The following is a 12050-nucleotide window of genomic DNA, read 5'->3' as shown; positions in this document are numbered from 1 at the left end:
CAAACCAAACCCCTTTCCAGCAAAACAGTCTGGGTGGCCAGGAAAGGGTGGGAAGTGAGTGCGAAGCTCCCCCTTCCCAAATCACACCAGGCCCCATGCCTTTCAACTTTGGGAGGCTACCTTACAAAGGAGTGTGGCAATGCCTTCTGAACCTTGCTCCCATGCTGGGGCACAGCTTCTTCCTAACAACTGGTCCCCCAAAAGGAACATAGGGGGTTTGTGGGAAGGCATATAGGAATCTGAACGATCCTCTTCCCTCTGGGGCTATAGTAGAATGTAAATTCAGCAGCCAAATCCCCGTCTACTTTGTTTACAAATATGGCAGCTGGAGATTCAGGCAGTTAAACTGTTTAAGTTTGGAACGTTTGTTGGACAGTTCACCAAGCCATGAACAGTTGAGTGCCTAATAGTGTGTGTTATCTACAGGTCAGCATCTAAATTCCTTTTTGGAGATATATATATGCTCATTTCTACCCTTGACTTTCGCTGATCATTTCATTGAAAGGGCTGTTTCACATGGGTGGACTCCACCGGTGGATTTGCCTGTTCAGCGTGGAATCTGTCCGCTGTTACCTGCTGAGCAGGTGGGTGTCACACCTGTGTCCGCTACGCTTATGCAGAGCAGACACTGACATAGCCTGCTTTCCTCTATGGGCGGTCAGATGAAAATGGTCCGCCTGTCCATGTGATCCGGTGCAGACAACCACACTATGTATTTGACCTACGTTTGGGGTGTTGTTAAGTTAACACTGACATTGCTGTAGATGTGTGGGAAATGCACACGGAAAGTGGTTTTCCCACATTGCATTCTGATCAAAATCAAAATTCAAAATCTTTCAGAGACAAAAGAAAAGAGATACAAATAACTGAGAGTGAAAATTAGGATTTAATATACATTTTTTACCATCAAAAACATGTTTACATGCTCCACCCCAAAATAATGTTATGGATTTAGTGGGACAGAGTTTAATTCTTCAATGTCACTAATAATAAAGCCTGGTACTGCAGGAACTGGCCGACTTTTGGCATATGTGTATCGCTGTCTGTGGTCTTGCTGGAAAACCAGCATTGGATCAGCATTTGCAGCCAATGGCGTATTCTGATAGGAGGGAGTCCCCACTGTCAGAAGACAATAACTCAGCAGGGTAGATCCCTGCATCACACATCATTGTGTTGAGGTAGGGATCTGTAAGGTTTTTTTCATTCAACCCGCTGGTCGAATGAAAAGAAACTGAGTGTGTATACCCAGTTTAATATATGGGCATCTATAAACACTTGTGTTCCAGTTATTAATTTGTTTTGGTTATTTTATTGTTAGAGCTATGAAAACTATATTATTTAAAAATTCAAAATGTGCAGATTCATTGTAAATAAATAAAACCACACCAGTGTCATTTTTATGAATTGCACAATACAAAATGGTTCCTTTTTAAATATAAATCGTTGCCCTGTTTTTACCTTGAAAGACACATTATCACTTATACCTGCCAAAAAACCTTGTGAATGTTTGTGAACAAACTTATGCAAGAATGATGTAAATTTTTTTTAGTATTTTTGTCATTTAATAGATAATAATGCAGAAAGATATGCTCTTCTTTGTATTGGTAATGTCATTATCTTGCAGATCAATGAAAGATTTAATCAAAGGATGCTCTGACTTCTCTTCCATTCAGCGGTTGGGTGGGGCGATAGTTGTTCGCCATCTTCAAAGGGACCTCACATTCCATACTGCACAAGATGTTCCGAAATTTCTCCATCTGTTATAGAAATATTACAAAGGTAAATTCCAGTCAAACCTGAACATTTAGCATGCAGCTATAACATATAAAACACACACAGCTCACCATTCTCTGATTATTCTGAACACCAAATCCTGAGCCTCTCTTATTCTGTCAGACAAACCTTTTCTGCCCTGCCTGAGTCTCCCTGCAAAATCAATATGCACAGACCTAATACAATTTGCTTAATTTGCTCTGTATTTTCAGTGCCAACCCCCCAATGATGTCAGTGTCAGATCCTATGCATGCATGGTATTTAGCTGGCTCTGTTAAAATAAATTCTATTTCCAACAAAATCTCACAGGATTTAACCATTTACTCTTGAGATCCCTTTGGAAGGCACTAAAATTGGAAGTTATATTTAAGTAAATGCTAGTATGGGAATTCCATCTTTTATGTAAGAAATTGGGGTGTGTGGCCTTGCACATGGTATGCATGGCTGCTTTCTGAAGGAGCTCCTGCAGTCTATACAATCCTTGAGATAGACAGCAACCTGCAATTTGCAAGATATGGGCAGAATTCTTGAATCTGGGGCACATAATCAATACCAGCGCTCGGCATCTACCCCATCTGGAAAGCAGATCCTTGCAATTTCTAAAAAAACAGTCTTCTACAAGACACAGTAGTGCTGCAGGCAGTATGGTGCTGCCTTACAGAACAACAGGAGAGGACGATGAAGAATATGATGATGTCTCTCTCCCAGCTTCAGAGGATTCAGTGAGAGAATCAATACAACCCGACCATTTGATTTCTCAGCAGCCATTACAGTTCTAAAAGCTGACTTACTAATGCTCACTGAGCAACTGGCTGTGAATGAGAGAGCTGGGAAGGAGAGAGAAAAGGCAATGACAAGACTTCAACAAGTCACAGCCACAAATTCTCAACATATGATTGATATGAACAGACAAATAGAAGATCTAGACAACAGGGGGCGTAGAAACAACATCAGAGTGAGAGGAATACCTGAGTCGGTAAATTCTGAGCAAATTAGGCCAGCCTTATGCTCCATCTTTAATATTCTGCATGAGAGGCCACCAGAACCACCAATAAACTTTAGCAGAGCACACTGAGCCCTCAGACCTAGAGCTCCAGAAAATGCTCCTCCAAGAGACATAATTTGTTGTCTTCCTAATTTCTGCTTAAATTAGGAAATCCTCCAATAAGCTAGGCAGAATGAGCTAGTCACATTTAATGGGGGGGAATATACAGCTCTTCCAAGATTCATCCCCTATCACGCTTAAAAACAGAAAGGCAGTAAAACCCCTACTAGAAATCTTCAAGGAGAAAGGAACTACCTACAGATTTAGGTTTTCCTTTGCAGTGCAAGCAACACATAATGGAAAGCAAAACATGCTTCGCACTCCAGATGACCTTCTTACCTTATGTGATAATCTCCAGATAGACTTAATAGAACTATCAGACTGGTATCAAGAATTTCAACTGCCACCAGCAATTAATGATTCTCCCCCCACTCCTGGGCACTCTCTCCTCAAATCTCTATTCCACAAGGGGAAGCACCGTAAACATTCAAGCTCCAATAACTACAACTCTCCGGCTGCAAAATCACAGAGAGTTAGGGAGAACCGTTAAGAGGGCACCATTAACACTTGAGGATCTGATGTACCATCTCTGAAGTGTCTGAAACCTTTATTAGAACATATCCCCTCTGTTACTCTCTGATTTCAAGATCTTCTCTTTTCTTCCAGTTTAACAAGACTGACACATACTAAATTTGTGCATTAGAGGGAACCCTAACCTAACAAATAATTTTCATAGCTCCTAGTCAATACCATTTTCGCAGTTCCTTTACCTCACTCAAGATGAGCTTTCAGCTCCAGTTTGATCTCCCCTTTTTGACTATCACAGAAGTTGAGATGTATATATATATATATATATATATATATATATATATATATATATCCACTAAACCAAAATACAACACCAGGATTTTCCAACGGAAACCCCTGGGTAATTACAGGGTCTCATATATCAGCAGAACTCTACCACTGGTTATATTTTACCCTGGTTCAGAATGCCTCTTTCTGCACTCCAATAGCCACAATGGACTACTCCAGAGCGTCATCTCCAACATCAATTACCATCTCCCAATCTTCACATCATACAGTGTAAGGAGACAGTAACAGACACATTTTCAACATAAACTAAACTTAATCAGAATATGCTCCACCACTCAGCCCATAGGGCCCCCACAGACTCCACACCCTTCTTAACTTGCAGAGAATGGACACCACAAAAAAATCACCGCTATTTTTTCTGACTTTTAAATGTGTTACATCACTGTTTGAGATGTGTTACATCACTGTTAGGTCACTAACGTTAATCTTTTCTCTCATATTACCCTATATCTTTAATGATCTTGTCCTTTGGGGCTATTTACATTAAAACTGCTATGTTGTGAAGGTTTTTTTTTTTTGACAAACTATGACTGCCTGACTCCAACAGGGATATTTAATCCACAGATTACTTTTTTACAGGAAACACACTTTAACCGCTTCTGGACTGGCAGCCCCTCCTGCGTGAACCGACATAGGTCGCGTGCCTGTAGCTAGGGGGCGAGCATGCGCCGCCGTGCTCTCGCCCCCACTCATCAGCGGGGACTCCAATGCACAGGGCAGGTGGCTCCGATTGCTGCCTGTCACCCGCGATTGCTCCCCGCTGAGAAAGAAGAACTAAGAAGTAAACACAGCTGACCGTTCTTCTCTCTGGAATGATCACAGAGTGCCTGTGATCCTTCTATATAGGATCACAGGTCTCTATGATCATTTCACAAGTCCTGCCCCCATACAGTTAGAATCACTCCCCTAGGCTTACATTTAACCCCTTGATCACCCACAGTGTTAACCCCTTCCCTGCCAGTGTCATTATTACATTAACAGTGCATATTTTTAGCACTGATTACTGTAGTAATGTCACTGGTTCCCCCAAAAGTGTCAAAAATGTCAGTCAGGGGTTCGATCTGTCCGCCACAATGTCGCAGTCCCGCAAAAAATTGCAGATTGCCACCATTACTAGTAAAAAAAAAAAAACAATAAAAATGACAAATCTCTCCCGTAGTTAGTAGACGCGATAACTTTTGCGCAAAGCAATAAAAATACGCTTATTGCAATTTTTTTTATTAAACATATGTAGCAGAAAACAAATTGGCCTAAAATGTTAAAAAACTTAATTTTTAAATGTTTTTTTTTTTTTGAGAATGTCATATAGCAGAATGTGAAAAATATTGTTTGTTTGTTTTTTCAAAATTGTCGCTCTTTTTTTGTTTATAGCGCAAAAAATAAAAATCGCACAGGTGATCAAATACCACCAAAAGAAAGCTCTATTTGTGGGAAAAAATGATATCAAATTTATTTGGGTACAGCATCCGTAACGCAGTGCCCAATCGCAAAATAGAGCCTGGTCAGGAAGGGGGCAAATCCTTCCGATCTTAAAGTGGTTAACATCGACCTAAAACTTTAAGTCAAGATCTTAGCGAATAGACTAAGACTGTTATTATCCAAAATTATAGGGCAAGAGCAAGTAGGCTTTATGCCTGGATGAGAAGCCAGGGATAATATAATCATGGCTCTAAATCTAATTTACAGAGCAAAAACATCAACCATTAAAGGGTTCTTATTGTCCACTGATGCAGAAAAGGCTTTTCACCGAGTCGCATGGGACTACATGTTCTCCACCTGCTCCTTGATTGGTTTTGCCGGTAACAGGTTGACTTGGATTAAATCCCTATACCAGAACCCACAAATGAAGATTAAAATCAACGGCATCTTTTCAGACTCAATTAACATACACAACGTGATGAGACAAGGCTGTCCACTTTCTCCCCTCCTCTTCATCCTAACACTTGAACCATTAATCAGGACAATAAATCTCGAAAAATTCACGGCTTCTACTTAGACAATAGAGATTATAAAACCGCAGTTTACGCAGACAACTTACTGCTATTCATATCACAACCCCACATTTCTATACCAAATTTAAATAAGATCTTTAAGACCTTTAGCTATATTCAAATTTTAAAATTAACTTCAGCAAATCTGAGGCTCTTGACCTATCCCTACCCAACAATTTACTTCAGCTCACTTGGAAAAATTGCCCATATAGAAGGGAACAAGAAGTCCTGAAATATTTAGGTATCAAAGTAACCCCATACTTACCTTCCTTGTTTGATTTCAATTTTAAATCCCTATTAAAAAGTATAGAAGCAGATCTAAAAAGATGGAACACTACACAGTTCTCTTTGTTTGGGAGAGCAGCCATTCTGAAAATGACGATCTTATCACGACTATTATATTACTTCCACAATCCCTAACTCTTTTTTTTAATCACCAGTTTACAATGCAACTTTGTATGGGCAAACAAGAAACCCAGGACTAATTTCTACCAATTTACACTTCCAAAAAAAAAAAAGGAGGAATGGGATTACCGGACTTAAAAAAATACTACTATGCCACACACATCACAAGAGTAATAGACTGGCACTGCCATGCCAATAACAAAGACTGGGTAAAACTAGAAAATTCATGCTCCACTAACACCATACAATTTTTACCGTGGACTCTTGATTCAAAACATCATGGAACTACTAAACAATACCCTTTAATTAAAACCACGCTCAACATTTTTCATAAAGTCGCCACCTCACATAACCTGGCATCTGTTCCTGGCCCCTTAACACCAATTGCTGATAATCCCGATTTTCCCCCCAGACATTCACAACAAAAATATACAGAGAATTGATCAAGACACACCTGTACTGGCTTATCACTGCTTTCACAAAGGTAAATAAAATCATTTAATTCTCTCTAGAGGGAATTTGAGGGAACCTCTTTTAACTATTGTCTATATGTTCAATTGCATGACATTCTTCAAAATAACCAGCACAGAGCATCTTTTACTAAACCCATGACACCATTAGAAGTTACCTGCAATACCAAGTTGCATACCAGCAAAACTACATCACTAGCCTATTCCTGGCTAACACAGGAAGGGCACGAAAACATTGACTAATATAAAAAAGCATGGGAACAGGAGCTCAAACTTCAAATTTCAGATGCTCAATGGGAAAAAGCATGTGTTCTTGCCCACAAGTGTTCCCTGAGCGCAAAAATGCAGGACATTTTCTACAAAGTTCTCACGCAAAGGTACATTACGCCACTAAAAATAGGAAATTGGATTCCCTCGGCTTCTCACACATGCTGGAGATGTCACAAAAGCAAGGGCATCTTTCTACATATGTGGTGGACATGGCCCCCAATCTTTGATTTTTGGCAACAGATTAAATGGATCAGATATATTACTGAAACCACATTAGATCTAAATCCTGCTGCATGTCTACTACACATAAATTCCTATACATATAGGCAGAGCTTTTTTTTTAGCTGGAACTCAGTTCCACCACCTCTGGCTCAGGCCCTCTGCTCCCTGCTCACCACCAGAAGCAGGTGTCTGTGGTGCTGTACATATCTTGACACTCCCACGGGATGATCGCCCTGCAATAAGACAGACAGAGCCCCCTACAGTGTGCAGGGAGGTACTAAAGATGGCTGTGCGCTTTAGCTTAACACAGCAACACAAGTAAGACATGTGAAAGATGGTGGAGCTTTTAAGGAGGGAGGGAGAAGTTGGGGGCAGTGAAGAGGGGGGCTGCATGCAGAAGTCAGAGCTGAAGGGGGATGAAAGTCAGATGAGGATAGGGGATGCAGAGGTAAGCAGCTGTGGAAGAAGGCTGGACTCTATGTGTAGTGCACCCCTGAACTCTGCACTCTGTATGCAGCGCACCCTGAACTGAGCACTCTGTATGCAGCGCAGCCCTGAACTCTGCACTATGTATGCAACGCATACCCAAACTTTGCAACCCTGAAATCTGTACTCTATGTGTAACACCCCCCCTCCCCCAAACTTGGCACTCTGTGTGTAATACACTCCTGGTATTTACCTCACCCAGTATTTGATGTGGTTTAGAGGGTGTGTGGGGAGGGGAGATTTGGGGGTCGTGGTTGGGTTCCTGCACCTATTTTCTGAGAAAAAAACCCTGCATATAGGTGTAGCACCCTCCTAGATAGGTGCTAGAATAAAAGCATTGTTATGCTCCATCTGCTTATCAGGGGAGCCTGATCTGTTAGTTATGCCTGTTGCATGTGCCCAGGTGTGAGTCACTTGGTCTGAGGGAGTGTCCCCACTGTATCCAATAGGGGAGCCTGTTGGACAGTGGAGGAAACCTGGCCAGTGGCAAACAGACTTTTGTGGCAGTCCCAGTGGGAGGGCACCACTGCAGTGCATCCTGGGATTGACCATAAAAGCCAAGGGCACATGTGACAGGGCATCTTTGGCGGGTAGCAGAGTCCCAAGAGGAGGGCGACGACTGTCTCTCCTCCTGCAGTCTGAAGAAGGTGGTCACAGGCAGTTGGCCTGGTGAGCCAGGTGTGGAGCTGAGCCTTGAGCGTCCTGGAAAGCTGACAGTGGAGCTGCAGGCAGAGACAACTGAGAAAAACAGTGTCTGTGAGTACCAGGGGGCTTGTCAAGGAGTCTGCCCAGGAAGGGGGACCACCCCAGTGAAGTCAGAGGGCAGAAGGTCAGCTCACACAGTTAGCAAGAGTAAAGGGGGTACCAAGTAGAACCCTGAAGAGTAAGAGTGAAGGGGGTGCCAAGTGGGGCCCTGAAGAGTAATTCACTAAATAGTTTGCCTATCAAATACTTCACTTCAGTGGCAAGGTAAAGCAGCGGCCTTGTCGCAATCAGTTCAGCTAGAAGTCCTCCAGTTGTCCATAGTTCATCAATTTGGAGTATCCCACTCATCCCTTCTCCCATCCCAAGTTCTAATAAAATACAATTTTTTTGTATAATGTGAAATATAATGTTAGGCTGAGTAAATAGATTCCTAACATATCATGCTTTAAAATTGTGCACACTGGTAGTATGCCGACAAACTGCTGTACTTAAAAATCTCCAAAAGGCAACGCTTTAAAGAATTTTAATGGCTACCAGTTTGGAGTTACAGAGGAGGTCTAGTGCTATAATTATTGCTCTCACTCTACAAATCGTGATGATACCTCACATGTGTGGTTTGAACACTGTTTACATTTGCAGACTTGACTTACATATGCATTCACATTCACGGAGGGATGCGGCGATTTACATTTTTTTTTTTTTTGTTCTTATTTATTTTATTTTATTTCTTTATTTTTAAAATGTCCCTTTAAATTTTTTTTGATCACTGTTATTGCTGCCACAAGGAATGTAAACATCCCTTGTGACAGCAATAGTCACATGCAGTGGTGTATTTAGGTTTTGTGCTGCCCTAGGCCAGACTACCTTTGTGCACACCTTAATTTAACTACGACCCACCCTTTCCTTTCAAGGCCATACCCCTACCTGTTTAAGTCCCACCCTGTCATCTGTAAACCACACCCCTTCCTATTTAGGCTCCACCTTTTCCTCTTAGAGCTCCACCTCTTCCTCTCTGTACATTAAAGGTGGGTACAAAGTGCCGACTTGTATATTTGTACATTGTATTGTATTATATTATATTGTACATTGCGGCGGACAGATCGGACCCCTAACTGACATTTTTGACACTTTTGGGGGGACCAGTGACATTACTACAGTAATCAGTGTTAAAAATATGCACTGTTACTCTAATATTGACATTGGCAGGAAAGGGGTTAACCTAGTGGGTGATCAAGGGGTTAAATGTAAGTCTAGGTGAGTGTTTACTAACTGTGGGGGGGGGGGGCTTTTGAAATTACCATAGAGACAGGTGATCCTATATAGAAGGATCACAGGCGTTCTGTGATCATTTCAGAGAGAAGAACAGTCAGATGTTGTAAACACAGCTGACCGTTCTTCTCTCTGAAATGATCACAGAGCGCCTGTGATCCTCCTATTTAGGAACACAGGTCTCTACGGTCATTTCACAAGTCCCTCCCCCATACAGTTACAAAACACCCCCTAGGCTCACACCTAACCCTTTGATCACCAATAGTGTTAACCCCTTCCCTGCCAGTGTCATTATTACAGTAACAGTGCATATTTTTAGCACTGATTACTGTAATAATGTCACTGGTCCCTCCAAAAGTGTCAAAAAGGTCAGTTAGGGGTCCGATCTGTCCGCCGCAATGTCGCAGTCCCGCAAAAAATCGCAACTCGCTGCCATTATTAGTAAAAAAAAATAAATAAATAAAAATGACATAAATCTTTCTCCTAGTTTGTAGACGCGATAACTTTTGCAGAAACCAATCAGAATATGCTCATAGGGATTTTTTTTACCAAAAATATGTAGCAGAAAACAAATTGGTCTAAAAGGATGAAAATTTTTGATTTTTAAAAATTTTTGGGGGAATGTCATATAGCAGAATGTGAAAAAAATTTGAGGCACTTTTTTTTCTTTATAGCGCAATAAATAAAAATTGCACAGGTGATGAAATACCACCAAAAGAAAGCTATTTGTGGGAAAAAAAGGACATACATTTTTTTAGGGTACAGCGTCGCACGACTGCGCAATTGTCCGTTAAAGTAATGCAGTCCTGAATTGCAAAAAATGGCCTGGTCATTAAGGGGGAAAATCTTCCAGTCCAGAAGTGGTTAAAGCTTGGAGCAGTGTGCAGTACAGTACATGAACTTTCACTGCATGTGTACTGTTAAATGAGTTTGCATTGATTTAATCATGCATGGATTACTTTGTACATGCTGAAACCAATGCAAACTCATTTAACAGTTCTCATGCAGTGAAAGTTCATGTATTGTACTGCAAACTGCTCCATATTTGTTGAACATATATTTGCTGCAAAAATGAAATGGAATTATTAATTGCAATTGCCAATATTGCAGTGGTGGTGGTAACCTAAAATTGTTCCTACCTGCTGTCGGATCATCCTGGCCTGGCTGGAGGTTCCCTTGTCCTCCTCGCTCTCCTCCTCCTCCCCCTCGACATAGACCACGCCCCGCCGCAGGGGGAAGCTAGTATCCCACAGGCTGCATGGAGGAGGGTAGGTGGAGCATTAGGCTCCGCCCCCATCCCTCTGATTGAAGTGCAGCAGGTTCGGCCACTCACTGTGGCTCTATGGGGACGTGAGTTCCTCCCTCCCTGGCAAGTATGCCCTTACTGAAAGCTGGACTGTGTGTGTGGGAGGCGGCGGGAGGCAGGCAAGGACCAGGTGAGTGAAAGGAGCAGACAAGACGGCGCGACTCGCACACAAGATGACCGGACTCCCGGAGCACTGGAGACATGTCTCAGATCGGGTTTTTTTATGCGGGGGGCGGCTTTTTTGCCCCACAAAGTGCCGCCCTAGGCCTAGGCCGACAGCAGTGGTCACATGTCAGGTATTTTTTTGAAGAGATCTAGGGTCCAAAAGATCCCAAATCTCTTCTTTGCACTTAAAAGCATTCAAAATGTTTGGCTGTTTTGAATACTGACATTTTTTAAAATCTGGCGCCTTTAAGGCTCTAGTAAACCAGAAGTGATGTCACGACATCGCTTCCGGGTTACTAGATCTGAGACCCGATCAGAGCCAATTCCTGGTCACTTGGGCCTCCCTCCCAATAGGAGTTACATGTTGGTATCTATACATCTTGTTAAGATGTATATATACCATCATGTAACTCCTACTGTTATATACCTATATGTATACTTGTATGTACTTTTCTATTGACTGACCCTGCATATCATGTATTAGATGATGATGATTTTTTACCGTCAATAAAATTATCATTGGCCTATTGTGCCCACCTCATTCAAAGTCCCAGGGCTATTTCCTTTCCTGTTTTTTTATGTATATTAGGGATGAAGGTGTGTCACTGGCAGTCTCAGACCCTGTTTCCTTGCTTTCTAATGACTAACGGCAATCTAGGAAGCCTTGCATATCTGTAGTTATTTTGTAACCATAAAAGTTTGAACTACTCGATGCTGCACACTGACAGTTGGAATACACAATTGTGAAGCAATAACTATATACACACAGGTTCTCTTCCTTTAAATGTCACATAAATAAATAACTGTAAATAATGACCATAATACACTGAATAAACATTAAATAACTATAAAAAAAATGTGAAGCAATTAAAATACTTAAACCATAATATCATATATAAATGCATGTTATACAACGCATAAAAAAAGATGCAAATCAGTGACATACAATACACTTAGCCCCGGTTCACACTTATGCGATGCGGGAAGGCTGCGAATCCGCAGCCTGTTCCCGCATCGCAAACGCACCCCCGGCAGTTCACACTGCCATATGCGATACGCTGGGAGTG

At 41.7% G+C, this 12050-nt stretch overlaps 1 protein-coding gene across 1 annotated transcript in view; it reads right to left on the bottom strand.

Annotated features, from left to right (window-relative positions):
* LOC309555641 (uncharacterized protein) overlaps nt 1-12050 on the bottom strand; it is a 124707-nt gene that overhangs the window by 93113 nt on the left and 19544 nt on the right. The window contains exon 7 of the mRNA XM_082257677.1: nt 1639-1757. Within this exon, the coding sequence (XP_082113803.1) occupies nt 1639-1757 (119 nt within the window). The remainder of the gene's footprint in view (nt 1-1638; nt 1758-12050) is intronic.

The sequence above is a fragment of the Pelophylax lessonae genome (assembly GCF_965119305.1).
Source record: "Pelophylax lessonae genome assembly, chromosome: 5".
NCBI lineage: Eukaryota > Metazoa > Chordata > Amphibia > Anura > Ranidae > Pelophylax > Pelophylax lessonae.
Note: the sequence above shows the minus strand (reverse complement) of the source record. Positions and strands in the feature narration are given on the sequence as shown.